At 41.4% G+C, this 27,325-nt stretch overlaps 1 protein-coding gene across 7 annotated transcripts in view; it reads left to right on the top strand.

Annotated features, from left to right (window-relative positions):
• The window catches only part of PSD3 (pleckstrin and Sec7 domain containing 3), a 565,580-nt gene that overhangs the window by 178,372 nt on the left and 359,883 nt on the right, over positions 1-27,325 (top strand). For 5 of the 7 annotated variants that reach the window (XM_029226681.1, XM_029226683.1, XM_029226687.1 and 2 more), the window contains 2 exons: positions 11,530-12,634; positions 15,570-15,965. In XM_029226681.1, coding sequence (XP_029082514.1) covers positions 11,530-12,634; positions 15,570-15,965 — 1,501 coding nt within the window. Of the gene's footprint in view, positions 1-1,597; positions 1,629-11,529; positions 12,733-15,569; positions 15,966-27,325 lie in introns of those variants that run through there. The other 2 variants (XM_029226686.1, XM_029226688.1) reach the window with 2 other exon arrangements.

Genomic DNA, 27,325 nt, shown 5'->3' with positions numbered 1-27,325 from the left:
ATTCCTCTCCTGGGTGTCATTTTCACTATCTTTGTATGCTTTCTCTAGGTGTACTCTCTGCCTTTATCCTCTTATATTTGGGTGAATCTTCTTGCTATTTTTGACTTGCTGTGGTTCCAAATTCTGAAAATTATATTCTTCCTTTGGAATTGTTTTACTTGACAAGGAAGCCCCCAGGAGTCAGTGTAGCTTTATGGACTGAGAGGGTGGACTTTGCAGCCTTAGTGCCTGTAATTGAATCCTGCCTGTGCCGGTTTTAGCCATGTGAACTCATACAAGTCAGATACTTCTTGCGTTTCAGTAGTTTTATCTGTAAAATGGGTTAATTATGGTAGCTATCCCACAGGGCTGCTGGTAGGAATAGATAAGTTAATACAATAAAGCTGCTTAGTGTGGTGCCTGGCACATAGTAAGCATTTTATAAATATTTTCTCTTCTGGCTATATTATTTATGAGAAATGTATACCCCAAATTAAACCCAGCACATTATCTCACACCTATTAGGTACTCAGTAAATGCATATGGAGTGAATAAAAATACGCATCAATTGCTTTGTATTGGCCTTTGCTTTTTATACTGGTTGGAAAATTAAGGTTATAGAAGATGAGATATTTTCAATGTTTGTATTAACCTCTGTTACTAAGACTAAGGACCAATTTTACATTATGCTCTTCATCTCGTGCTATTTTTCACTTCACTTTTCTCATCTACAAAACCATTAGTTTTTCATTTAGTATTTTTATTGAGATTGTGTAGAAAGGTATTGCATACATCTGAGGTACCATTGGTGATGTAAAAGTTTATGTCATCATATTTAAAACTAAATGTTAATGTCTTCGAATTTTTTCATGTCACATTTTCCAAGTAATATCAGCTACCCATTAAATAAGAATTTAATTGCAGGAATGGTAATGCAGTCGTCAGTAAAATGACTTTAGTTGGCAGCGTCATTTAGCCGTGAGATGAGGACCGGGAAAGCAGGATTGAGATCCTCCCACAGCAGTTGTTCAACATTACATTTGCTTTTGCCTTTTCTGGTTAAATAACACAAGAATTAAATCCTCTAAAAGGGAGCCCATCCATCTCCTTTCACGCGTGTCCTTCTTGCATCAGAGAAAATGCTGCATAATTCTGAGATGACAGCCCCACCTCTGATGTCACTCGGGGTGGTACAGTCCTCTCCGAGGCTTTGCTGGGGTTCCTGCTGCTGCACTGGGGAAATGGTTACATTAAAGCTCACTCCCATCATCTCCATTATCTCCTTGGAAGTAGTTTTCACAAATATAGAAAGGCCCTACGGTGGTTGTTTTCGGTAAGCTACCAAGGTGGAGAGCGCAGAGGCAGACGGGAGCGTGAGGGCAGGCTGCTGTGCCTTTGTGACACAGGGAGAGGCGGCAGCTCGCTCAGCCGGGCTCCTGGTGCTCAGAGCGCTTCCATGGACATCACCCTGTGCATTGCAGGACCACAGGGGCTGCCAGGAAATCTGAAACTCATTTGCTTCCAGTTACTAGAACGGCAGATTTTGAATTAGCCAGCTTCTTTTCTAGCTAACTTTTCTCAAGCGTTAAGCTGATGAACTGGGCATTTTCTATGATCAATGGGTAACTGCTGGAGCTACAGTAATCTCTGTGAGTAACCTCTATTTGTAGGTCTATGCAGGCAAATATATTTTTATATATCTTTTGTAAAATGCTGCTGTAAAATGATCCGTCTGTATTATTGACTGCTTTTGCTTACTAGTCTTGTCTTTTGACCATCCCAGTAGGAGACTGCTGGGGCTGGATGAGGTTTTGCTGAATCCTGACTAGAGAAGCACATACTGCATTTATCCGGGGTGTCCACGCCAGCCGTTCTTTAATTCCCCAGCCGCCAGAAAGACACCACCTGCCCTCCGAGTGCTGTTGCCCAGAACCTCCCCTGGCTTTAACGTGGAAGGTTTATTTTAGCATCTGACATTGGATTTTTCAAAATTTTTATTTTTAAATAGAAAACAGAATATTATTCTTACCTGTAATTTTATTTCCTTTCATTGTTTTTTGTTGTTGTTCAAACGGCTTTCCTGGGAACACAGAATTCTATCATCCTGTTTCTCCCTGTTTCTGATGTATTATATAGAAAGAAAGAGGAAACCAGCTACCCCTGTAGTTTTAGAAAGCCATCATGTTGTGGCACTGGATGGGAATGGGGAGGAGTTTCTCTTAAAGAGCTCAGACTGCTTTCCCCCTGCTCTGCCGGAGTCTCTGGAGGAGAGCCTGGCTAGCCCCAGGCAGCACCACAGCTGCTCCTTGAGCACTGTCCTTGAGGCTCAGGTGGTCTCTGCTGGAGGTTTATTTTTCCTCAGTTTACACATGGGGGTGTGTTTTTCTGATCTGTGGAAAGTGTCACTTTTAGAGTAGTTCAAGATTTATTTCTCTCTCACCAGGGAACTTGACTTCGGTGAAATTTGCATTTTCAGAGACGCTTGGAATTATTGCTCATGTCAATTTGCAGCCTGAATCCTTAGCAAAACTGTGGGTCTCTTATTGAGCATGAAAACTACTGAATGCAAATATGGATCAGCTGAGGCTTGTGACAGGCTGGAGGCTGAGTGGAGCTGTTGTTTTCCACTGCACTTGACATCTGTCTTGGCACACAGCGGTTTAGGGAAGTCCACAGCTGTAGTGGATCATCACTGCTAGGCACTCCAGCCGCTTGGCATTTGTGATTTTTAAGAAAAAGAATTGTATAGTATTTTGAATTTCAACTTAAGTATTAAATTTCTTTAATATTTCAATTTTAAAATATTAAAATATTTAATAAAATATCTTAAATAAGAACTTATATTAATACCACCACATCTGTGTTAACTTTAGCAGAAGAGAGCCTGCTATAAACAAGACTGTGGAGTTCTTTAAAAGCTTAAACTTTTGCTTTTAAAAATAAAGAGAAAACAAAAAAAATCAGTGAAGATCAGAGAAATTTAAAAATTGGGTTTTCAGAGAGTAAAGTGGTGGTGACCAGGGGCTGTCAGGGTGGGGAAAATGGGGAGATGCGGGTCAAGGGTACAAACTTACAGTTACAAGATGAATAAGTTCTGGGGCTCTGATGTAAAGCATCGTGATTATAGTTAATAATATTGTATGATGTACTTTGAAGCTGCTAAGAGAGTAGATCTTAAATGTTTTCACCACAAAAAAGAAGTAATTGTGTGATGTGGCAGAAGTGTTAGCTCAGGCTATATTGGTGATCATTTTTCAATCTGTAAGTTTATCAAATCAACACCTTGTATACCCTGAACCTACACAATGTTATACATCGATTACATCTCAATAAAGCTGGAAAAAATTAGAACATAAAACTGGGTTTTTAAAAGTGTGGATTCCTAACAGGAAGAAGTAGAAAAAGGATAGAATGGGTGAAATCAGAGGAGCAATGATGATCAGAAGCGCTAAGACTGGAAGGAGAAGCACAAAGTGTGGATATAAGAAGAAACAAATCAGAGTGGATGATAGGTCAAAGTGGAGAATCCTACTGATTGAGAAAAGGAAACCAGCTTTTAAAAACAATGATTTTAAAGATAGGTCTAAATTCAGCTCTTGCAGCTTAGAATTTCTCCTCCGTGATGAGTGCCAGGTCTCTGCATGCTGGCAGAGGCCTGGGTTAAGGTCGCTGGGCTGCTCCTTAGCGCACTTGTCTTACCTTCCGTGTGTTGTGTGCTGCTGCTCCTAGCCCACAGAGCTCCTCTGCGGTTGACTGGAATGGAAAGCTAGTCTCAGTTCCCCAGGGACTAGAATTGAAGGAGAAAAATTGGGTTCTGAATCATTAGTATGTGAAATTTAGTTTGTGATGAGCACAGCTGTAACTATTAATCACTTGGGGAAAGAGTGTCCAATTAATAGAACTGTCTCGTGTGCACATGCTAATAGCTTGTGTAGTGGTTGGCAGACCTTTTCCTGGGTTTTGTAACATAAATACCTTAAATATCTGTGCTTTTAGAGAGTTATTAGTGACCAGGTAATAGCCAGCATCCTCAGCTACATACTGTAGCCATCTCCAAAGTGGGGCTTTTATTAAGAGTGTGTACCAAAATATAATGTGCTTATATTACTAATTTAGCAAATTATCATTACTCATACTCATTTTATATCACCTTTATCATACTAAATATATTTTCTATTGCTTAGTAAAAATGGATTATTCTCCTGTTTGTTTCCTTTTTTTAAGTAAAACTTTTTCTACTGCACTGCAAGTCGAAACCATGCATGCATCACTGATACTGGAGGGGTTTATTGATTGTTAGAAACATTGATCATTGTTATTCACAGTTAAGGATTATGATTACTTATAGATAAAATGTATTTGAGACTTTTTACTCTGCAAGGCTTACTTTTTATGTTGCTTTGTAAATTGGACCTTTGTCTTCAATTTATTTTTATTGATTTATGAAATTTCAGACTAAAGGGGACAATCAGGCACCCTTCTGTCCATGGGATTGAATTCCTTCCTGACAGGTCGGGGGCAGTGTGTCTTTAAGGTTGTTTCTGAAAGTTTTCCAGTGTTGAAATAACTTAAGAACTTATAGTTCTTTTATCACACTAACTGATTATATACGTTTTAATATGTTTGGTAGCTGATATTCATTAGGGAACAGAGAGCACCAAGGACATTACTGCATTTATGAACAACCTACAAGGGAAGGAGAGAAACTGACTTCTAGTGGCTGGGTTAGCCATGATTTATAAAGGATTGAAAATGTGCTCAACTGTACTTATAAAAAATAGTGCTGTCTTGAAAGTGCCACACGAGAGTGAATTTGCCTATGCATTTTTATTTTACAAGTGATATATCCAGTGACATGAATCTTGAAAGTCTGGGAAGATCTCCCAGTTTTTAAAAACAGAAAAACCTTACCTTTCCCTCAGCTTCTTTCTTTTAAGCTACAATGTAATTTCTTTAAGGCTATGTACAGATGTTAATGTACAGGCATTTACTAATGCTCAGTTTTACATTTGTAGGTTTTTTTTTAGGACTTTATGGTCTTTTGCCTAAAGGTAGAGTCATTGACCATTCACTGTGGGAGAAATTCACTGTGAGCTATAAACTAAAGACAGGTCCCATCACAGTCGAGGTGGTTCTCTTCCTCTGCTGAAAGGATCCTGGATCAGCTGGATGGCAAACCCAGACCAGAATGCACAAGACTTTCTCTTGATTGGAAGGAGAGGCTGCATGTTTTCTTTACCTCTTGTTTACTTGATTGAACACTTGGACCTTTCGGTTAGGAGGTAGGAACTCTTAAGATTATCTTTCAGAATAAAAATTAACCATTTAAATGTAGTCAGAACAACTTCTAGATATTGTTGTAGTTCTCTGGAGAAGTACTACCATATTTTAGAGTGTATACAGATTACCTGGGGTTCTTTTTAGAAATACAGATTCTGATTAGGAAGGTCTGAGATGGTCCTTGAGTCTGTATTTTGAACAGACTCCTGGGTGATACCTATGCTGCTGTCCCCTGGCCACATTTTGAGTAGGAAGGTTCTAGGGCAGTGCTTTCAAACAGACTTCTCTGTGAGCATGGAAAAATGTTCTGTATCTGTGGTGCAATATGATAGCCACTAGCAACATATGGTATTGAGCACTGGATTTTCAGTTTAATTTTAATTAATTTTTAAGTAGTTATATGTGGCTGTGGCTACCATATAGGGCAACATAGCATTTAGAGAGTAAGATAAACAATTGAGAAATTAATGTTTAATGGTAACAGCCCATGTAGGATCATGGTGAATTCTAGAACTATGGCCAAGGTTGTCCCCACTTAACTTTACCACTGCTTAAACTTTGTCTGCAAGAGAAAATATATGCAGATAGAGTTGCTGGACTGCAAGCTCCTTGTTAGGAAGGACGACCCCGCCCCCCACCCCCACCCCCCGCAATGTTTCCAGCATTCTCTTCAGCCTGTACTTGGGAGTAGGGGACAGAACTTAGGTGGCATTGACGTGTAGTATTTTGCTTGGGTTTTGGGAGGCTTCTTTCTGTTTCTCTTTTGAGGTTCTATTAAATGGTATCCTGTTGGTTATAGGACATTCTTCATTCATTCATTGATTCAACAAATATATCCATTTTGCTCGGTACTGTTATTCTAGGCTCTGGGGATATAATGGTAAAGAAATCAGACAAAGTGCTTTTCTTTTGGAGTTTATATTCTAGTGGCAACAACACAAAATAAGATAAAACAAACAAAGAATCTTTTCCTAAAAATGACTGGGCCTAGTTCCTAGGGAGTGTGTGTATGATTCGTAATTGTGGTTTCATGGACGTGGCCCCCATAGTCTTTTGGGAAACCTATATCCAGTTGCTCAGAATCCCTTATGATAAACTTCTTTACTTCACATTTCTACTGTGAAGCTGTGACCAAGTCTGCAGAAGACTTGCCAAATAGTTCTTTTTCTTCTTCTTTTTTCTTTTTTTTTTTTTCCTTCAGCCATTTTCTTTTAAGGAGTTTGCTACTCAGAGTAGAAAGAAATCCATTTCATTTACTGGGCCTCAAGCCGGGTCAGTCTTAGAAGGGCCACGGTTTTTCTGAAGCTCATCTTTTGGAGCAGGCTTGTTTCTCCATAATTTCAAGAATTCTTTTTTGAAGTATAATTGACATACAATATTATATTAGTTTCAGGTGTACAATGTAATGATTCATTATTGTATATGTTGTGAAATGATCACCACAGTAAGTCCATCACCATACGTAGTTACAGAAATTATTTTTCTTGTGATGAGGACTTTTAAGATCTACTCTCTTATCAACTTTCAAATATGCAAGACAGTATTATTAACTATGGTCCCCGTGCTGTATATTACATCCCCATGATTATTTTATAGCTGGAAGTGTGTACCTTTTTAATCACTTTACCTGTTTCACCTCCCCCCACATCCTTCTGACAACTTCCAGTCTCTCTTCTGTATATGTGAGCTTGTTTTTGTTTTTGTTTTTTTTTAAAATTCCACATGTAAGTGAGACCATTCAGTATGTGTCTTCCTCTGACTTATTTCATCTAGCATAATGTCCTCAAGGTCCAATCATATTGTTGCAAACGGCAAGTTTTCATTCTTTTTTATGGCTGAATAATATCCCATTATATAAACTATATATAATATATATATACCACAGTTTCTTTATCCGTTCATCCATCGATGGGCACTTAGGTTGTTTCCGTATCTTGGCTATTGTAAATAATGCTGCAGTGAACATAGGGGTGCAGATATCTTTTCTAATTAGTGTTTTTGTTTTCTTCAGGTAAATACCCATAAGTGGAATTGCTGTATCATATGGTAGTTCTATTTTTAATTTTTTGAGGAACCTCCACACGCTGGAGGTTGCACTAATTTACGTTCCATCCACAGTGTACTAGGGTTCTTTTTTTTTTTTTTTTTTTTTTTTTTGCGGTGCGCGGGCCTCTCCCGTTGCGGAGCACAGGCTCCGGACGCGCAGGCTCAGCGGCCATGGCTCACAGGCCCAAGATCTCCGCGGCATGTGGGATCTTCCCGGACCAGGGCACGAACCCGTGTCCCCTGCATCAGCAGGTGGACTCTTAACCACTGTGCCACCAGGGAAGCCCTCAGAAGATTTTTTTAAATTTCAGGGAAAAGATTGAAGACACATACTAGGGTATCTCAATACCAATAAAGATGGAGGGCAGGGGAGGGATGTAAAGCTTAGTAGAGGTAAAATAGATAAGCTCTGGTTTTTATTTGTTGTATCATGTTGGCAAGTACATCATTCCTTTGAGCCTGTTTTCTTGCTAATTATGTTAGGTAGCCAAATTAATTCTTTGATTCCTTTGACTTTTGCAGTTTTATATTCTGTGATCCTCATTTTTTGTAAAGGCATACTCTAACTTAAATAAAAGCATTATAACATCTATAGGAAATATTTCCCACTGTGATCTAAGTACTTCTCTAACAATTTAAAGCTATTTTACTAAGTTAAAGAAAAAAGCCCATGCTTTTGGATTGTATACTGTCAACATTGTACTAGAGGGTCTGGCCAGTGCAGTTAGGCAAGAAAAAGAAAGAAAAGACATTCAGATAAGAAAGAAAAAAAGTAAAATTATCTCTGTTCACAGACAACATGATCTTATATATAGGAAATCCTAAGGAATCCACAAAAAAGCTATTAGTACTAAATAGTAAGTTCGGCAACCAGTTGTATTTCTATATGCTAGCAGTGAATAATCTGAAAATGAAAAAATTTCTGCATACTATAGTATCAAAAAGAAAATACTTAGGGGAGTAAGTTTAACAAAAGTAATGTAAAACTTGTACATTTAAAACAAAAACATGTTAAAAGAAATTAAAGAAAATTAAATAAATGGAAAGACATCCTATAGTCATGGATCAAAAGACTTAATAGTATTATTGTTAGGATGCAGTGCTCTACAGATTCATCCCAGCCTCTATGAACATTTCAGGTGTCTGGCGAGCTGATCCTAAAATTCATATGGAAAATGCCAGGGTCCCAGAGTAGCCAAAACAACCTGGAAAAGGAAGGACAAAGTAGGAGGACTCACACTTCCTGATTTTACTTCTGCAAAGCTACAGTAATCAAGATGGTGTTATACTTGCTGCTAGCTCAAAGGAATAGAATTTAGAGTACAGGCATAAACCTTTACGTTTATGGTCAGTTGATTTTCTATGAAGGTATTAATGCAGTTCAGTGGGGGAAATAATAGTTTTTTTCAACAGTAGTGCTGGGACAGTGGATATCCACATGCAACAGAATGACGTTGGAGCTCCACTTTACCCCATATACAAGAGTTAATTCAAAATGGATCAAAGGTCTACATGTAATAGCTAACACTGTAAAACTCTTAAAAAAAAAAGGAATAAATCTTTGTGACCTTGGATTAGACAATAATTTGTTGCATATGACACCAAAGACACAAGCAACAAAATAAAAAAATAGATGTTGGATTTTATTAAAATTTTTAAAAATTGTGCTTCAAAAAAAACACCATCGGGCTTCCCTGGTGGCGCAGTGGTTGAGAGTCCGCCTGCTGATGCAGGGGACACGGGTTCATGCCCCTGTCCGGGAAGATCACACATGCCGCGGAGCGGCTAGGCCCGTGAGCCATGGCCGCTTGGCCTGCGCATCCAGAGCCTGTGCTCCGCAATGGGAGAGGCCACAACAGTGAGAGGCCCGTGTACCGCAAAACAAAAAAACAAGAAAACAAAACACCATCAACTAAGGGAAGAGACAACCCACAGAATGGGAGAAAATGTTTGCAAAGTATGTATATGATAAGGAACTTCTGTCCAGAATATACAAAGGACTCTTACAACTCAATAATAAAAAGACAAGTAACCCAATTATAAAATGGGCAAAGGATTTGAATGGATATGTCTCTGAAGAAGACATACAAATGGCCAACAAGCATGTGACAAGATGCTCAATATCATTAATCACTACCACAGTGATTAATGATATTGAGCAAAATCAGAACCATAGTGAGATAGCATTTCACATCTACTAAGACAGCTATAATAAAAAATATGGGCAGTACTAGAACCCTCAGACTTTGCTGGTAGGAATGTAAAATGGTGTAGCTGCTTTGGAAAACTGGCAGTTTCTCCAAACATTAAAGAGAGAGAGTTACCATGTGACCCAGAATCCACTCATAGATATATAACCAAGAGAACTGAAAATAAATGTAGACACAAAAACTTGTACACAAATGTTCATTATTTATAATAGCTAAAATGTGGAAATAACACAAATGTCCATCAGCAGATGAATGGAAAGAAACTGTGGTATATCCATACAATGGAATATTATTTGTCAATAAAAAGAAAAGTTCTGATACATGGTACAGTGTGGATAAACCTTGAAAGCATTGTGCTAGGTGGAAAAAAAGACAAAAAATGCCACATATTGTGTGATTCTGTTGATATGAAGTAGAACACGTGAATCCATAGAGACAGAAGGTAGGTTGGTAGTTACCAGGGGCTGAGGAATGGTGGCTAATGGATTGGATATAGGTTTTATGGTGGTGGTAGGAGGTGATGAAAATGTTCTGGAATTAGGTTGTGGTGATGGTCACACAATTTTGTGAATATATTAAAGACAACTGAATCTTAAAAGTCCTATCACAGTCTTTATTGAAAAATTTAAAATGTCAGTGTGCCACAGGAAGAGGAACCTTTATTGCTTTTAACTGTCTTCCTTTTCAAAATCAGGGTTTGAAAGTTGCTTCCTCCTCAGATTTCAAGCAAGCCACATCCTCTTACTTCTGTCTTGTGAAGGTACTATCAATACTACAATCACAGAGAAGTGCTTCTTGGATTCCATCAATACTGATTCAAATTTAATTTAAAAAATATATTTCAAATTATTTCAAAAATGAAATATGAAACTGAATACACTCTTAGATGTATTATTATTTATCAGATTTTCCACACTGTGGGATACTATACATTAACTTATGTTTCCAAGTTACCTCATTTTGTACATGCCGTGGAATCAAGTCTTTCATGTCATTTCATTGTATATATTCAGACAGTCATCAAACATTTCACTGAATAGGAAGGTGGTAGCTGGCAGTGCTTTAAAAGCAATAACAAAAACAACAGGTGTCCTCTGTCATAAAGTTATCCAAGTGAGGACCCTACATTTCCAGGGTAGATGAGGATATTCTCAATACAAAGTAACCAAAACCAAGTTCAGAAGGAAATTGGATCCTGGGGTGATAGGACTGTAACTGTTATCCATAAATCCTCAATTTAAAATTCTGTTATCAGAATGTCTTCATTTTTCTCATTGACTGCCATTTTAATAAGAAAAGGATGTAAATTTGATCCTACATAGTAAATATATGCTAATTGTTTTTACGGCTTCATATATTGGGGTTCTGCATATGATACCATTTAAATTTTATTCAGTTGGGATCCCAGAGATCTTTCTTAACATACTAAGTTTCCTATTCCATTTTGACTTCAGTCTCATTCCCCAGGGATGTTCTGAAAGCATTCCCCCCCACAACAGAAATCCAACAGTGAAGGGGAAGCTTCCAGCCAAAAAAATATTTACTGACTTTAAATAGATCGTATCTTTTTTCTGAGGCTTCCATCTCAGAGATTGCACTGCACAGATATTGTTGGCTGGATCGTAAGACTGTTGTTGTGCCCAATATAAATACTTTAGTTGCTATTTCATGAGTGGTATTTGGAAAATGATACATATCCTTATTTTCATCTGTTCTTGCATATGCAGCAACCGAGGTGCATGTGTGGGACTTCATCAGAAGCAGGGTTGAATAGGGCGTGTGTCATTAGATTGTCTCTGTCTGTGCCAAAACCTTTGTGGGTACTCTCGTGTAAGCTAAGTGGAAGGGACCACCGGCAGGGTTATGAGAAGCAAGTGTTGCAGAGGTGGGGGCAGGAGACAGTGAAAGGATCACATAAGGATGACTGAATGCCTAATGCATATGGAGATTTATTAACACACATTGGAATCTGTTGTTCAGAACAAGTCATGTGTCCATTCTGTTCTCTTTGTAGGTGATCATGGAGGAAGCACTTTACTCCCCCCGAATGTCACAAATGAATTTCCAGAATATGGGACCATGGAGGAAAGTGGAGAAGGCCTAAGAGCCTCTCTCGAGTTTGATGCCGAGTCTCTGCCGTGCTGCCCTCAGGTGCAGCAGAGGGTCCAGTCTCTTGCTGGCCATCCCTCTGGGCTTCTCAGTGTTACCGGAGGACCAAAAGATGTCAGAGAGGTCCCCTCTCAGAGTCATCTCAAGGAACAGAGTTTACAACCCATTGACTCTTTGATTTCAGCTCTGAAAGCCACAGAAGCCAGAATAGTTTCAGGAACATTGCAGGCTACAAAGGTACTGGATGGAGATGCGGTTTCTACTTTTTTAGTTCAGCAGGTGGAACAAGAACCAGACCCTGCCAGTCATAGAACACAGAGAGCCAACACACTGTTCCCTGCTGGCCGAGAAAAGTCACCCGATATACCTCTTTCAGCTGAAGTTACGACTGAGGAAAGTTTTTATTTGAGCATCCAGGAGGACCTGACTGCACTATTAACTGGAGAAACTCAAGCAGAGCTTTCCCTAAGAGCTAATAATGGGAGAAAGGGGGCTGTCCATGTGCAGGAGCCAGCTTGTCCAGCATCCTCCGTGGGGAGCCCCGTGACCCACAGCTCAGTGGGAAGTGCTGGTTTATTGAGAGAGAGGAGATCTGATCAGGGGAGAGAGCACCCAGAGCAATGTGGTCGAGGCAGCTCCTCAGGACGCCCAGGCCAGGTCAAACATGTGGAATTTCAAGGGGTGGAAATATTGTGGACAGGAGGGGAGAAAAGAGGGACATGGCAACCTGTGGATTTTCAGACATCATTGGAAAGGACAACCCCTCCTGAAAGCAAAGAGTTTTCTAAAGTGCCAAGCCATCTCGTCTCATCTGCTGGTTTGTGGGATTCAGCTGGTTTAACTGAGAGTGTTTGGGATGACACCTGGAGAGCTCCTTCAGAGAGGCTGGCCACTGGCTCAGGGCCACTTCTGCCTGAGCCTCTTCTTGAGAGTGGAGAGGATGAAGTCTTCCTAAGGGAAAACAAGGAACATCTTGAGATGAAACCTGAATTGGAGAGAGACAGGGAAAGGTGAGCTCGCATAGTATCCTGCTGTCTGTGATGCCAGTGAGAACTCGATTCACAATATCCTGGGTCCTTGTTTACCACAGAATGGAAGAGAAGTGACTGTAAGTTATGTTGCTTCTAAGGTTCCGAGATGTTAAAGTGGTCTTGTTATAAAGTTGTCCATATGGGGAGACTGTGAACTCTAAACTAGGTGAATCCATTTCTGATGTTTTATTGTATTTGACAGGTTGCAACTTCTCCAACATCAAGGTAACTAAATACCCCACGATTATCTTTAACAATGTGGAAAGGTTTGAACTCTTTTTGACATCCTGTAGTCGTTACATCTTAACTCAGGCATTTCTTCTGGGTGCAGCACTGTTGCCTGCATACAGCCTTATACATGTAGGAACACAGAGGCTGGCTCAGTTTTCTAGATTGAAAGAGGAGATCAGGAGGTCAGAATTCAGTTCTTCCATGGCACTCACATGGGTCTCCCTTCTCACAAGCAGCATGTTTTGATTACAGCCCTGATGAGTAAACTTGGCATCATATGGTATTTCCTGGTCTCTCCCTACATTTCTGGCATCCATACCGGCTGAGAGACTGGAAAAATGGAAGCCATACCTGTCTGTCTTCACTTCCTTTGCTTGTAGTCTGACTGTAGAGTGTTCCTTTTGGCAAAGTCATTTCAAATGTGTGCCGTCTTGTCAGTCCTCCACCTGTAGTAGTTCACATGGGAAAACATCTGTGTCATGCCTGAAGGGTTTTGTTTGTTTGGTGTAAGGAGATGCCGTTTTCTCCACAGTTAACTAACAGATCCACGAAGAGATGCTCCTTTAGGTTGGCTGTCAGGACTCCTCTCCCTCCTGTCCCCATCCCCCCTACACAGAAAATCTCCAGACTCCCCTCAAAAGGAGCCCTGATATGTGGCACATGGCTCGGTAATTATATTCCCACTGGGGTATGCACTTCTGTGCTTGTGCAGATTATTAATTCATTCCTCCTTTCCTCCCACCCTCCTTCCCTTCCTGTCCTTCCACAAATGGTTTTCAGTTGTCTGCTCTGTCCTTGATACGGCTAGAGATGCTGGGCATAAAGGAATGTTCAAAATAGACATGGCCCTGGGAATTCCCTGGCGGTCCAGTGGTTAGGACTCTGTGCTTCCACTGCAGGGGGCATGGGTTCCATTCTTGGTTGGGAAACTAAGATCATGCAAGCTGTGCGGGGAGGGCAAAAAAAAAAAAAAACAGTGGAAAATAGACATGGCCTGAGGTCACTGACCTCATGGAGTTTACTTCTGAAGATCAACACATTAATAATGCTGGGACCTCTAATTGTGCTGGGTTCCGTAAAGGAGAAGAAGGGAGACATACTAGAAAGAATAGTTTTGTTTTGTTTTAAAGTTTTTTTTGATGTGGACCATTTTTAATGTCTTTATTGAATTTGTTACAGTATTGCTTCTGCTTCACCTTTTGGCCCTTTGGCCCCGAGGCGAGGCACGTGGGATCCCAGCTGCCCAGCCAGGGTTCAGACCCTCACCCCGGCATTGGAAGGCGAAGTCCCAACCACTGGACCGCCAGGGAGGTCCCTAGAAAGAATAGTCTGAATGCAGGAGAGAGGCTGATTCGGTTGATGGCTTGGGGAAGGCCTTTCTGTGGAAGTGATAGTTACGCTGAGACTTCAGGAATGAATACGTGTTTGCCCAGCAGAGAATGGGGAGGAGGATATTCCAGGCAGAGGGAACCACCTGGGCAAAGGAGGACTGCTTGTCGCTAATGGAGCATGCTTCCTGGATGCTGGGAAGCAGAAGCCTCCAGGTGCCTTTTAAGATGTGACCCTCCGTCCGCCCTCCTTCCCCGTGTGGCTGGAGCCTGGGGGCTGGGGGAGGGTGGGAAATAGGTGAGCAGAGGTAGGGAGAGGCCTCATCCTGAGCTTCCTGTTTCACTGCAAGCGCCCTGAGGAGCCATTTAGAGGTAGAACCCACAATAGTACTTGGTGTGGGGTAGGCCTTCAGTAATTTAAAAGCAGCAGAGACAACTGTACTGTTGAACGTGAGTCCTGGTAATACCTAGAAATGTGGGTTACCTACCAGGTAGTTTTATTCCTATTTCTGTTTTGTTCCTGAGGCTCAGCTAGTAATTGGCACATCCAGATTCAGCTCCACGTTTTTCTGTCTCTTGTCTTCTTTCTCTTACTGAGTTTTAAAATTTTATTTAGTTATTCTAATGTTCATTTTTAATATTTGAAGAACATGCTGCATATTAATTAATTAACGCCCCAGGTATATTAACTTGTACGTTTTTTGTAGGTTGTCACTGTTTTGGTTAGCCCTGTAGTAAACATGTTTGTTGGCTCTTATTTATTTATTTTTTTAAAAGGTCGTTTACTGGCTGGCTGTTTCTGGACCTGAACCCTCTCTGCAGTGCTGTCTTATTGTCACCAGGGGACGGCCCTTGGATTATAGAATATTTATCTTCTTGAGGGCGTTTGGTCTTATTTAAATCAGAAAATATTAACAGACTGATGAAAGTTTAGTGTATTTTTCGTCCATTAAGTTTACACAATATATTTATCTTCTAACAGGTCATTTACCTGTTAATGACCTCTTTCTGTTAAAATTAAGAATGACAGTAGCTGTTAATTTGGATTTTTGGAGTTTAGTTGGCTAGATGAAAATTCATTATTTTAACATTTTATTGAAATATTCTTTGGACCTGATTCACATATTAGGAAATAGTTCAAAACTATATTAAATTATGTAGAGGGTAGCATAGCGTATGTATGCTAAAGAGTTTTTTCAGCCTGAATATGTTTCTATGAAATCTTCCTTCCCAAATGTATTGACATAAGCCCACTGAATACAAGTGTTAGCTCTATAGAATGTTCCCTTTTTTATATGGTTGGAGGGGAAAGAATAACCTGATATTGAAATTCGTCCGTTTTATGTGCTTTCCAGGATTCTTGAGCAAGAGGAGCACTTTCGGGCCAGAGATGATGATATCCTTGGGTCTGGTTGTGCAGAGGACTCCACTGATGTGTACAGCTCCCAGTTTGAAACCATTTTGGACAACACTTCTTTATACTACAGTGCTGAGTCCTTGGAGACTTTATATTCAGAGCCTGATAGCTATTTTAGCTTTGAAGTGCCCCTCACTCCCATGATACAACAGCGCATTAAAGAAGGTGGTCAGTTCCTGGAGAGGACATCAATGGGAGGACAGCAGGACGTCCTGAGCATCTCTGCAGATGGTGGAATAGTGATGGGCTATTCTGGTGGGAACACCAATGGGCTGAGTGGCTCCAGTAACTCCACCTACGCGAAAGGCACCCCAGAGATTGCTTTCTGGGGAAGGTACTGGTCCCATTCTCTTAATTTTGTGCTGGTGGTTTTTGTAGCAGTTTTTCTTTGGGAAATCTGAGTGTGGAACATATTTGAAAAGCATTTGGCTGGTTTCTGTGGATGTAAGTGAATGATGTGAGTGAAAAGTAATTTGGGTTTTGGGGGCAGGTAGAGTACAATTTAGTGGTTTGCCAAATTGGCAACCTGTGGACATTCTATTTGGCAGTATTTCTTGTATTACCGTATGTAAATTGGATCCTGAACAAATACTTGTGGGTGATGAGTATGTATTGGCTCCCATGATGCAGCTTTGGTAGCAGTGGCCTGGTGCTGGGAAAAGGACACTGGGAGATCTTGGCTTTCATTCTGCCACTGGCATTGGTTGATTACTTGGGGCAGGTTGTTTGATTAGGCCAGAGATTCCTTGACTGTAAGTAGAGGGTGTTGGATTAGATGGTCACTATAATCTCTTTTGGCCGTTTGCTCTGTGAGGTCCCATTCTGCTGGGAAGTCTTCATGTTCCTGAGATGGTGGGGGAAGATCTAATTATATGGGTGCTTGGTAGAGCTGATCCCTTGGTCAACGCCATAAATACTTATTTTCTCTCTCTACTTTAGGATTTAACTCTCCCTAGAACACAAAATCACAAATTATGTAGGTTTTATGTGCTGTAACTGTCATTTAGTGATTCCCTGTCTCTTTATGGATTATCCAGCACTTCATCTCTTGTCATTCATCGTTCTAGGGTCATTTACCTGTCCTTCAGCATCTCCATAAGTGGGAAGAGAATGCTAAACTTCTTAATCATTTTATGAATTTAGTTTTAATATGTTTTTCCTGAATTAAAATGTGTCAATTCACATGTTTGGGGAGGTGCAGGGGAGGTTAAATGGGGATAAACTATTTTAAAGTTGTATGAAAAAATGTCAGTGTTTCTTTTTTTTAAAAGTCAGTATACATATTACAGATTTCTTTTTTTTTTAATATATAAATTTATTTATTTATTTTTGGCTGCGTTGGGTCTTCGTTGCTGCATGCGGGTTTTCTCTAGTTGCGGCGAGCAGGGGCTACTCTTCATTGTGGTGCACGTTCTTCTCATTGAGGTGGCCTCTCCTGTTGCGGAGCATGGGCTCTAGGCGCGTGGGCTCAGTAGTTGTGGCATGTGTGCTCAGTAGTTGTGGCTCGCAGGCTCTAGAGCCGCGGGCTCAGTAGTTGTGGCGCACGGGCTTAGTTGCTCCGCAGCATGTGGGATCTTCCCAGACCAGGGCTCGAACCCATGGCCCCTGCATTGGCAGGCAGATTCTTAACCACTGCGCCACCAGGGAAGTCCCCATATTACAGATTTCTAATGAGCCTGTTTTTATGATCAGTCTGTTCTATGTTAAGTGTTTCCTATAAGCAGTTTATAGGTTTATAGTTCATTGGCTGAGCACATTCAAGACTGGCACATGGTAACGTTGCAGCTATGCATTTCCATGTGAAATAGACCATGGATGTTGGTTGTCTTCTTGGGTCACACAACTCTCAGAAGCAGAAGACCTTGGTCTGAATTTCTTGGACAAGCCACTTATTCTTTCTGAAACCCCCTTTATTTATTTGCATAGTAGGGTTAATGATACTTAGTATGCTGTGTGGCCATGTGATTTAAAGAGTTAATATAGATTAAAGCACCTAGCACAGTACCTGGTACCAAGTAAAAGCTGGAGCAAATGTGTGAATCAGAACTGGCTGATAAACCCGCATTTATACCCGATCTCTAAGAGGTGGTATCCCTGAGGGAAGGGGGGCATCCCTGAGAAGGGGGTGTTTCTAGAAGGGGCCAGAGAGAGGGGTGTCTCTGAGGGGACATCCTTGAGAGGGGGTGTCCCTGGGTGGATGGTGCTACTTTAGTCGTTTAGTTTCACCATCATCTCGGGTAACTGTAAGTTGTGGTAAAATGCAGATAATTTCATTGAAATTCCAATCCAGCTTTCTGGAGTGAGTTGAAGTTGTCGGGGACCTGAGGTGTTTTTGGCTGAGAGGCCTTGCTGCAGAAGCCACAGGGAGGGTAAGTAAGTAAAGACAAGAAGTAAACATCAGCAAGTCAGAACAGGAAGGTGAAAGGTTTATCACAAGTGTGGTTTGCACACTCAGAATAGGAAGCAGCCATCATTGGGGCCAGGGTGAGTGCCAGTCATTAGTAGGGCAGAGCTGGGTAGTTAAGAGAGAGTATTGGGGTAGGTTATAGTATTTTAGCATCTCAGATGTGGACAGTGGTATACTTCAGGCCAACTTGAGATAAGGTTTCAGCTGTGTTACCTGCATTGTCAAACCATGAGATCTTGCCCAGCCATGAGACCGAATTCCAGTACTGAATGAGAAGCATGTTAGATATGGGCTCTGGCACTGTCCACATGATTCCTGACCAGTGGTCATTCACCCATCCTTGAGCACTGCTAGTGATGTGGACAGACCAGCTTGGCAAGGGCACGCCATTTGTGTTCTTCCACTTGGCATAAGATAATAAGCAGTTACAGGTGGAGGAGGTTTTTTGTTTGGTGATTCACGGTTAAAAATTAGGATGGGCTCAATCATTCTAAGAAATTTTAGGGAATCGGGAATAATTTTCATATTTTTCTCTACCTTCTCTGCCTTCTTGGTGCTTTGGAGAAGTTGTAGCACCAGAGGAATCGTGGGTTGAAGAATAATGATATTTTCCAGCTTAAAGGGGGTCTTAGATAACCCTGTTTTACAGTAAAGAATCTGAGTCCCAGTTGGGTGGGATAGAATTACCTGGTGACAGATCTTGCACCAGAATTCAAATTGCGTGACTCCTAGACCAGGTACATTGACTGTTCTAGGCTGCCTGGTTTCATATCTGTATTCTTTCTTTCGATCTAATTTCTCTCATGCCATATATTCATGGAGCCGTAAGTCTGAGTTGGTAATTGTAGAGCTGGTGGTTGTTGTTGGTGTATGTGTTCAATTTTAGAAAAAAATTTCCAAATTGTTATCTAAAAAAATGGTTCTGAAGAACCTAGGGGCAGGAGAGGAATAAAGACGCAGATGTAGAGAATGGGCTTGAGGACACAGGGAGGGGGAAGGGTAAGCTGGGACGAAGTGTGAGTGGCGTGGACATATATACACTACCAAATGTAAAACAGATAGCTAGTGGGAAGCAGCTGCATAGCACAGGGAGATCAGCTCTGTGCTTTGTGACCACCTAGAGGGGTGGGATAGGGAGGGTGGGAGGGAGATGTAAGAGGGAAGAGATATGGGGATATATGTATACATATAGCTGATTCACTTTGTTATATAAAGCAGCAACTAACACACCATTGTAAAGCAATTATACTCCAGTAAAGATGTTAAAAAAAAGAGAAAAAATTCCCAAATTGTTAATAAACCTGTCTCCATAAATTTTTTAATGTAATCAATGATCAGGCTTTTAAAAATTTCTTCTGCATTAAAACATCCCTCTGCAGAGGTAAGGAGTAGATACTGAGGTACTGAGTCTGTTAAGGAAGTCCAGACTAGGACGCTGACTGCACAACTGTCACCCCGATTGACTCCCTTCTGTTAGGCACTCAAGGCCAAAGTGTTTGGCTTCAAGGAGAAAAAAATTCATTTATTAATAAATGTTGTGATAAAGCAACACAGCAAAAGTGATAAATAAAACAAGTGCATGTGCTTAGCATTCCACCTGTACTCACTGGTCTCTCCTGTTTCCTTGACAGTGGACTGGGGGGTCTGACTGTGTTGGATAAAGTGAACTCTGAGGAAAGCACAAAGGAAAGGGAATGATAAGACTAATCTGCGCTGATAATGCTGCTTTGATTCTAGCTGGACTTGAACCAAGAAAGTTAAGCCCATTCCTATTGAGGTACTGCTTTTGATGTATAAAGTATTAGACAGTATTATAAGGTCACTTTAGGTTGTTTCTAAACACCATCTTATGTCTTATGCATCATATGTATTCCATAGGTTTTCTTTCTTTAGTAAAGACATGGTGCTTAATTCACACAATAAGCTAAGAGAAAGGAACATTAATGTTCTAATTTTCCAGGTAAGGAAACTGAGGCTCAGAGCAGTTGAGTAACTTGCTCAAAGTCACACAAATGGTAAGTGCCACACCCAGTATTTGAACCCAGGCAGTCAGGCTCCAGAGACCACTTATTTTTGATCTCAAAACAAAAATATTTTTGCTTGACATTGCCTAGGTATATTTTTAAATACTTTTCTATATCAGTATATGCTTTTACATCATTAAAGATTATTTCAGTGGGGGTATCTGACAGTGATTTCTTTTGAACACAGGATGACACTGTTCTCAATTGTGTTGCTTCCTGTAAGAAAGGTGGAGTGGTTGGGGAGGGTGACGAGGACCTGTGGCACTTCAACACACCTTAGTTCCCTCTCAGGAACACCTCCCAGGCCTGGATTTAGCCAGGCTTTGTGGCCAGAGCGGGACTGAGCTCCACGTAAGTCAAAGAAGAAAATACTTCAAATCTGTAATATTCTAGAATAGGGTTGGAAAGGACGTTTGTAGAGAGTATGTGTGCTGACTCTGTCTTTTAAAGGGTTATGTACCTTTGCAGTATCAAATAGATCGCTCATTATAAGCTGAAAACACCTCTTAAGATCCTGGAATCAGTTTGGCAGGAATAGTTAATTCTCTCAGGTGCTCTGAACACTGATGTTGACCAGAGAGCCGCACCCTGTGAATGTAACACAATAGTTTAATGAAGGAGCAAAGAGTAGCATCCCCTCCCTTTGTGGTCCAGCTGCAGAGCACTCAGGCTAGCTAGCGGGTTCAGTGGTGCTGTGTGGAATCCAGTCACGTGGCTCCAAAATTAGAAAGGATAATTAGAGACTTACAGATACCCAGGGCCAATGGGTTCCTTTGTGTCTGGGTGCTTCTCCCTCTCCGGCCCATCAGCTGAAGACTGCAGCTCCAGTCAGTAAGTCCTGACCTGAAGCCTGCAGGGCACAAATGTGGTCACTGTGACCATTAGCAGGGCTGAATATTGTTTATTTCTATGGAGCTTGGGTTTGGACAGATGGGAAAAGGGACAGCAAATACAGCCATATGGCAGGGATTTCTCTTTTGATTCTCTGAAATACACACAACTGCCTTTTAAGATTACATTTTTGGTGTAACAGATATATATACTCCACGTCTAGGCTTCCCAGTTTTTCTTTCGGAGAGCGCTCAGGATCCCGAGGAGCCCTGCAGAGGGGGTGGATTACGTCTGTGTGCAGCTCTTACGCCTGGGGAGTGCTCCGCTCAGTTGGGTCCACTCCAGCTGGTAGTTGCCGGTTTTCTGCCTTCTCACCTTTCTCAAATGAAGTGCAGACATTGGAAGTATCTTTTCTCTTCCTGTTTTTCTTTTTCTTTAGTGTCTTTCTGTCTAGGAAAAGCCACATGAAACAAGATTAGTACTTAGAGAAATTTGTTGAAGTGTGATTTCAAATACATTTTGACATCCCAACTTAAAACCTGCAGGTATTTAATTAAGTAATTAACTAATTAATTAATTATTATTTTTGGCCATGCCACGCAACTTGTGGTGTCTTAGTTCCCCAACCAGGGATTGAACCTGGGCCTCGGCAGTGAGAGTGCTGAGTCCTAACGACTGGACCGCCAGGGAATTCCTTGCAGGTATTTTAGTATAATGTAAAATATTAAAATCATGTGACATTAGTTAAGCTGGTGACAGGAAAAGACCTTGATCTTGTGAACTTGTTTGGGGGGATCTGGCTGACCTCCTCTGTCCTCCAGGTGGGGAGCTCCTGCCTCTCAGGTTCATTCCTGCTGCTCTGGTGATCTCTTCAGGCCTTTTCTCTCATGTTTTAAAACTTGTTCTGTAGAAGATAGGTTCTTATTTTTCTCTTTCTAGCTTTCTGAAGCAGTTGTGATGATGATTTTTTTTTTTTTTCTTAACTGCAAAGGAGCCCCTGCTCATTGCTGAGGGCAGGGGCTCTCCTAGCTTCAGAGCCGGTCATATCTGGGTTCAGATCCTGCCTCAGGTACTTACTGGGGGTGTGATCTTGAGTAAGTTACAGAAAACCTGGGAACCTTTCCAAGTGTAAAATGGAATGAATAACACCTATTCAAAAGCAAATGAGATTAAGTGAAAAAAAATCAAGAATAGAAAATCAAGTGGTTTCACAATGCCTAGCATGTAGTAGGAGATAACTGTAAACTAATGATAATACGAACAGCAGTGGTAACCTGGAGAAGAGTTGTTATGCCAGTCTATCGCCTGCTCAGGCCCTGGGTCAGCCTCTGAGCTGTCTGAAACACCTGGTACTGGATGTCCTGAATAAAATTCAATGTACTGTGGTGGGGTGGCATAAATATGGGGATTTGGGATCAGAAGACAGGAGGTCAGATCATCCTCTCTACTGGCTGCTTGGTCCAGGGTAGGTTATTTCACTTCTAGGAACCTCCCATTCCTTACTGGTAAAATGGAAATAACCTTATCACCCAGTTTACAGTTCTGTTGTAAGAATTTGCTAAGTTCTAGTTTGTGGATATTCATTTTTATCATGAGTTTTGCAGTAGTCTGAGTAATAGTCTAAGGAATATAAGAAAATAAATAAGAAAAAGCCTGATAAAGAAGGAAAGACGCAAGAATTTGGTGAGTGTTTGAATCTAGGACACGGGGGCTGCATCAAGGTGACTGTGAGATTTCCAGTGTGGATGACTTACCAAGTCAGGAAACAATCAGCGGGAGTTGGGGGGAGCAGCAGGGTTTGTAAGAGGGCGCCTCCCAGTGGTGTCTGTTTACACAGATTGAATTTGAGGAGAGGGAGGACCCTTCATATGCAGAGACACGGAGTCACCATTTGGAGGGGAGGCTCGCAGTGAGCTCTGGGAGGGCGAGGAGCGGCTGAGGCCAGGCTGGAGAGAGGTGCACACGGGAGCCCTTTCTGATGCCACCTGGGTAGGACGTATGCCTCTGACCGGAGTTTCCAGGCGGCTCTTTGGTGCTCACCTTCAGTCCCCAGCAGTGTCCAATTGTCAGGGAGCCGGTGTGGCTGTCCTGTCAGGCAGGCCTGGCTCTGGCTCTGTGGGTTTGGCCTCTCCCTGTTTGCTGGGGTCTCTTGTATAACTCGGTGATGACTTCAGGAAATGGTCCTGGATTTGAAACAGGGTTTCCCAGAAGCATTCTAATTCTGTAGTTTAAACCTTAAGACATACAAAGTAGTGACCTGGACGTTGGTGTGAAGGGTGCTGTGGAGTGCTGGCTAAGTGGGTGATCTTTCATCCAAGACTATATTGCAAGACCTCAAATGATAGAGGACGTTGGAGTTACATGTTATTACAAGGAGAATCATAGCTCTAAATAAAAACTGGATTGGCGGTTATTTTAACTGGTCAGGGTGATGCAGCAATCTTTCTATTCATATATCAGTGCAATATTTGACTTTTAAAGGAAGCAATAACGTTTTCTCTCAGCAGAGGTCACTTAACACAAGACTTGCAACATTGGATGAGAAACGTTATCCATTGATCCGCTGGGGAAGAAAAAAGACAGAGACCTTCTCCAAATAAAGTTCTCTGAAAGTCTTTTACATAGAAGTACCAATTTATCAGAGACCCAAATGGGTATCTTTCCAGTGCTTTAATCTTGTTTTTCTTTTTCTCCCGTGTGTCTTAGACACTTTCTGTAAACTGTATTAAATTGGCACAAGCTCCTAGCAGAGCCCTGCTATTCAGTACCATAGGGCCATGGTGCCAGGCAAGTTGAACATAATCTTTCTCATGCATGCTAATGAGGATTAATGTAAACTCCATCTAAACCATCTAGCGTCTAAATGTTAGAGAAATCCCTTGACAGCTTCTCATGCCCTTGTGCTTGGGCCTCTGTCCCCAGGCACTTTTCTCTGAATCTGGAATTAGGAGGCACTCTCCACGCTTTGCCACCACAGATTATGACTCTGCTGGTCGAGGGTGGTACCCAGGCAGTGACAGCTTCGGAAGCTTTTCGTGGAAAGATGCTCATGTTCAGCCTAAGTTGTCAACCTCTCATTTTTGAGCTTGTTAGAAATGTGTAATGCAGACCTCATCCCTGACCTACTCAGTCAAAATGTGTATTTTTTTAACAAATTGCCAGGTGATTCATGAGTACTTTAAAGTTTGAGAAGCACGGGAAACTGTTAAAGGCAGAATAAAAAGCTGAGCAAGACAGTCCGTGTTCTTGGGGGCGGGGGGGGGGCGGCAGGCCTGTTATATGTCACTGTGCTACTGACGGAGAAATTTCTTAACAGAGGTTCATAAAAGTGAGTGGCCCTGGCTATGAACTTTGAAATGATTTCTTGTGTCACCTTTGGTGTAGTGATCACAGGGTGCCCATTCCTGCTCTAGAAATATAGAGGTTGACCCATTTTCCTGCTAGGAAACAGTATGGTTTCCTAGTGAAGAGTGTGGGTTAAGTCAGACTGCTTTGGCTCATATTTTGTGAATTATCTCTACTAAACCTCAGCTTACTTATCTGGGAAAAGGGATAATAATTTACTGTCACTTGATGATTACTCAGAAAATGTTGGCTCTTATTTTCAGTAATAACACTGCTTGAACTCTTCTCTTTAAAACTTCCTCAAAGTCACCTGCTGTGAGTGTACCATGGTCAGATCAACTTAGGATGTTGTTTATCTGTAATAATAATTCTAAGAGCCTTAGATTACTTGAAGGTGAGGAGTTTTAATGATAGTTTATTTTCTTCATAATTATATAGCAGCTGCACCTCGACACAACGGTGACATTTTCTAGTCAAGAGTAGTAATATGAAATCTTTAGTATAGAGAAATTAAGAGGTATTGAATAATTATTATTGTGAAACAAAATTATAAATGTTCATTATTCACACTCCATTCACTTAGCAACTATTTTAGGGTTCATCATATAATATTACACTTAGGTCTGAGCCTGTCCCTCCTATTAGGCAGTGAACTTCACAAGTCTTTAGATTTAAGACTCAGAGAACCTGTTACAGAGTCCAGCACATGCTGGGTGCCCAGTTTTTGTTGAATGAGGAACTCAGTTAGCAGCTGCTCTATACTAGGTACTAGGTGTCTCCCAAAGAGGGGGCAGATAACTTACAGATCACTCTGGAACAGGGCCTAGTGGGTGGGGCACTAAGGTTCCGAGGCCAGGACTATTCCAGCATTGGCTTTGGAGGACCCGGTGGGTGTGTGGACATGGTTGTGGGCTGGGGGAGACTTTCCAGGTGGAGGTAGAGTTAGGAACATCTGCTTGGATTGGGGGCTTGAGAGTGGGGAGTTGAGGGCTTATTAATCTCTTTGCCTCCTGTTGTGTTAATTTTCTAGATTGAGGCCACTGAATCCACTTGAAAGGCAGTCATCATGCAGTTGACTTTTACAACTTCTGCACGTCCTAGGCTCACCCAGAAGTGTAAAAGTTAATAAACACCTTCCATCTCGCCAGCCAATTTGAGAAATAAATTGTTGCAGTCAGTGCCTCTGTGGTCCCATCTCTCTTGTTCTCTTCCTAAAGGTCACCATGACCTGTGGGCGTGTATTGTGCCTATATAGGTGTGAACCCATAAACAATATATGATATTCTTTCACATGTTTCTGAACTTTATATAAGTGCTATCTTGTTTCCTTTTGTAACTCACTTATTTGCTCAACATTTCAAATTCATTCTTACTGATTCATAAAGCCCTAGTGTATTAATTATTTGGTGAATAATATTCATTGCATGAATATACACTGTAACTAATTTTCCCATTTGTCTAGTTATGAACATTTTGGCTGTCTTGTATTTTTGTTATTTTAAATGGCATGGCAGTGAACATTCTAATTAGTGGTTTCTTGTGCACATGTGGAGAGTTTCTCTAGGCTAGGTATATATTTAGGAATAAAATTGCTGGACAGTAAGTTATAATCATTTTCTGGGTGAACCAAGGCATTCTTGAAAGGGCATATTACATTTTCTTTGAGAGTATGTAATTTTATCTACTTCTGTTTATAAAGTAATTTTTAGTTATTTTACCTCCTGATCCTTATAATTCCCAAATCCCAACAAAAATAGCAGGAGCTTAAAGAGAAAGCATGGGAAAAAAATGAAGCGAAACCAGTCTCCTCTCCCTTCAGGAGCTCTGATGTGGACTCTGTTATCCATTAGTTAGGCCTGGTGTGCGTCCATTCCGTCCGCCCCGCCCCCGCCCCCCACCCCCAAGTCCCGTAGGTTGCAGTTTCTCAGATGCCTTGGTGGCAGTTGTTGCCTGCGTCTGACAGCCCTGAGTGTTGTCTGTCCACTTCTGGCCGTCTAAAGCAGGGTTTGAGCAAAAGGCCAAATGAGTCTTTTCATTTAAGGATAGCAGAAAAACAGAAACAAAACTAGAAAATAGGAAAACACAAATCACATAAAATTAAGTGTGAATTTAACACAGGTGAATTTTATATAATATAAATGAATCAGATCTATTTATTGCCTATTTCAGCCATTCCCTTATAGCCAGAATGTGTGTGCTGTAGGAAATGATGGTCTTTAAAAATAGGACCTCAAAAACTGTAGTGCTACATAAGAAAAACAATGCTGAGATTAACACTTTTTTTCTTCTTTTTCAAATGATGTTGGACAAACTCTCTTTCTCACATAAGCAGCAACCACTCCAGATAAGCTAGCACAGTTGTCCTTTCTCCCTGTAGTCAGCTGGCCTCCTGGCTTCTAAAGAGTTAAGCTGGAGGTTTGTGAGGTCATGCGTGGCTTCCCAGGATCTGGACTTCTGAAGCTGTCTTGGAGGGGGGCTGCCTGCGGAGAGGGGAGGCGGGGCAAGGGGAAGTACTCCATCAGCTTCTTCAAGTTCTTACCCCGCAGCCCTGAGGGAACAGTGGCGTTCTGGGAGAATGTCGCTGCCGAGTCAGGGTGCAGCAGTCTGCGCTCCCAAAGGAAGCAGCTGTAGAAGTGCATTGAAAGAGCCCTTTCCGATGATGAAGTTCTGCTAAACAAATGGGACCAGGGGATGTTCTTTGTATTCGTGACAAAATTACGGGCAGGCTGTTTGCTGGCAAAGGTAACTGGAATTGACTTTATGTTCTTTGTCTGGTCCCAGGCAGTGCTGGATTATGTGTGATTGTACTTACAGAAAATTCCTTGGATTTTAAACTTTTATTTCAAGTGAAAAACATTGTAAGAAAGTCTTAGAAGAAACTTAGGAAAATGATAATTCCTGTATATTGTTTTCTAAACAAGGATGTCCGAAGTGCGGAGGGTGTATTTGTACAGGGCTGTGATGTTTGGGCAGTGAGATGCTCCCTTGATGGAGCTGTGCTGCCCTTTGAGGCCAGCAGGTGTTGCTCTGTGCTCCTGCACCCAGGGCGGTGCCAGCCGCCTTCTACTAAACTTCAGGCGTCGGGAG

The sequence above is a fragment of the Monodon monoceros genome, unplaced genomic scaffold (genome assembly GCF_005190385.1).
Source record: "Monodon monoceros isolate NGI ecotype Baffin Bay Population unplaced genomic scaffold, NGI_Narwhal_1 Super_Scaffold_17, whole genome shotgun sequence".
Taxonomy (NCBI): domain Eukaryota; kingdom Metazoa; phylum Chordata; class Mammalia; order Artiodactyla; family Monodontidae; genus Monodon; species Monodon monoceros.
The sequence above is the reverse complement of the archived record's forward strand: the minus strand, read 5'-3'. Positions and strand labels throughout refer to the sequence as shown.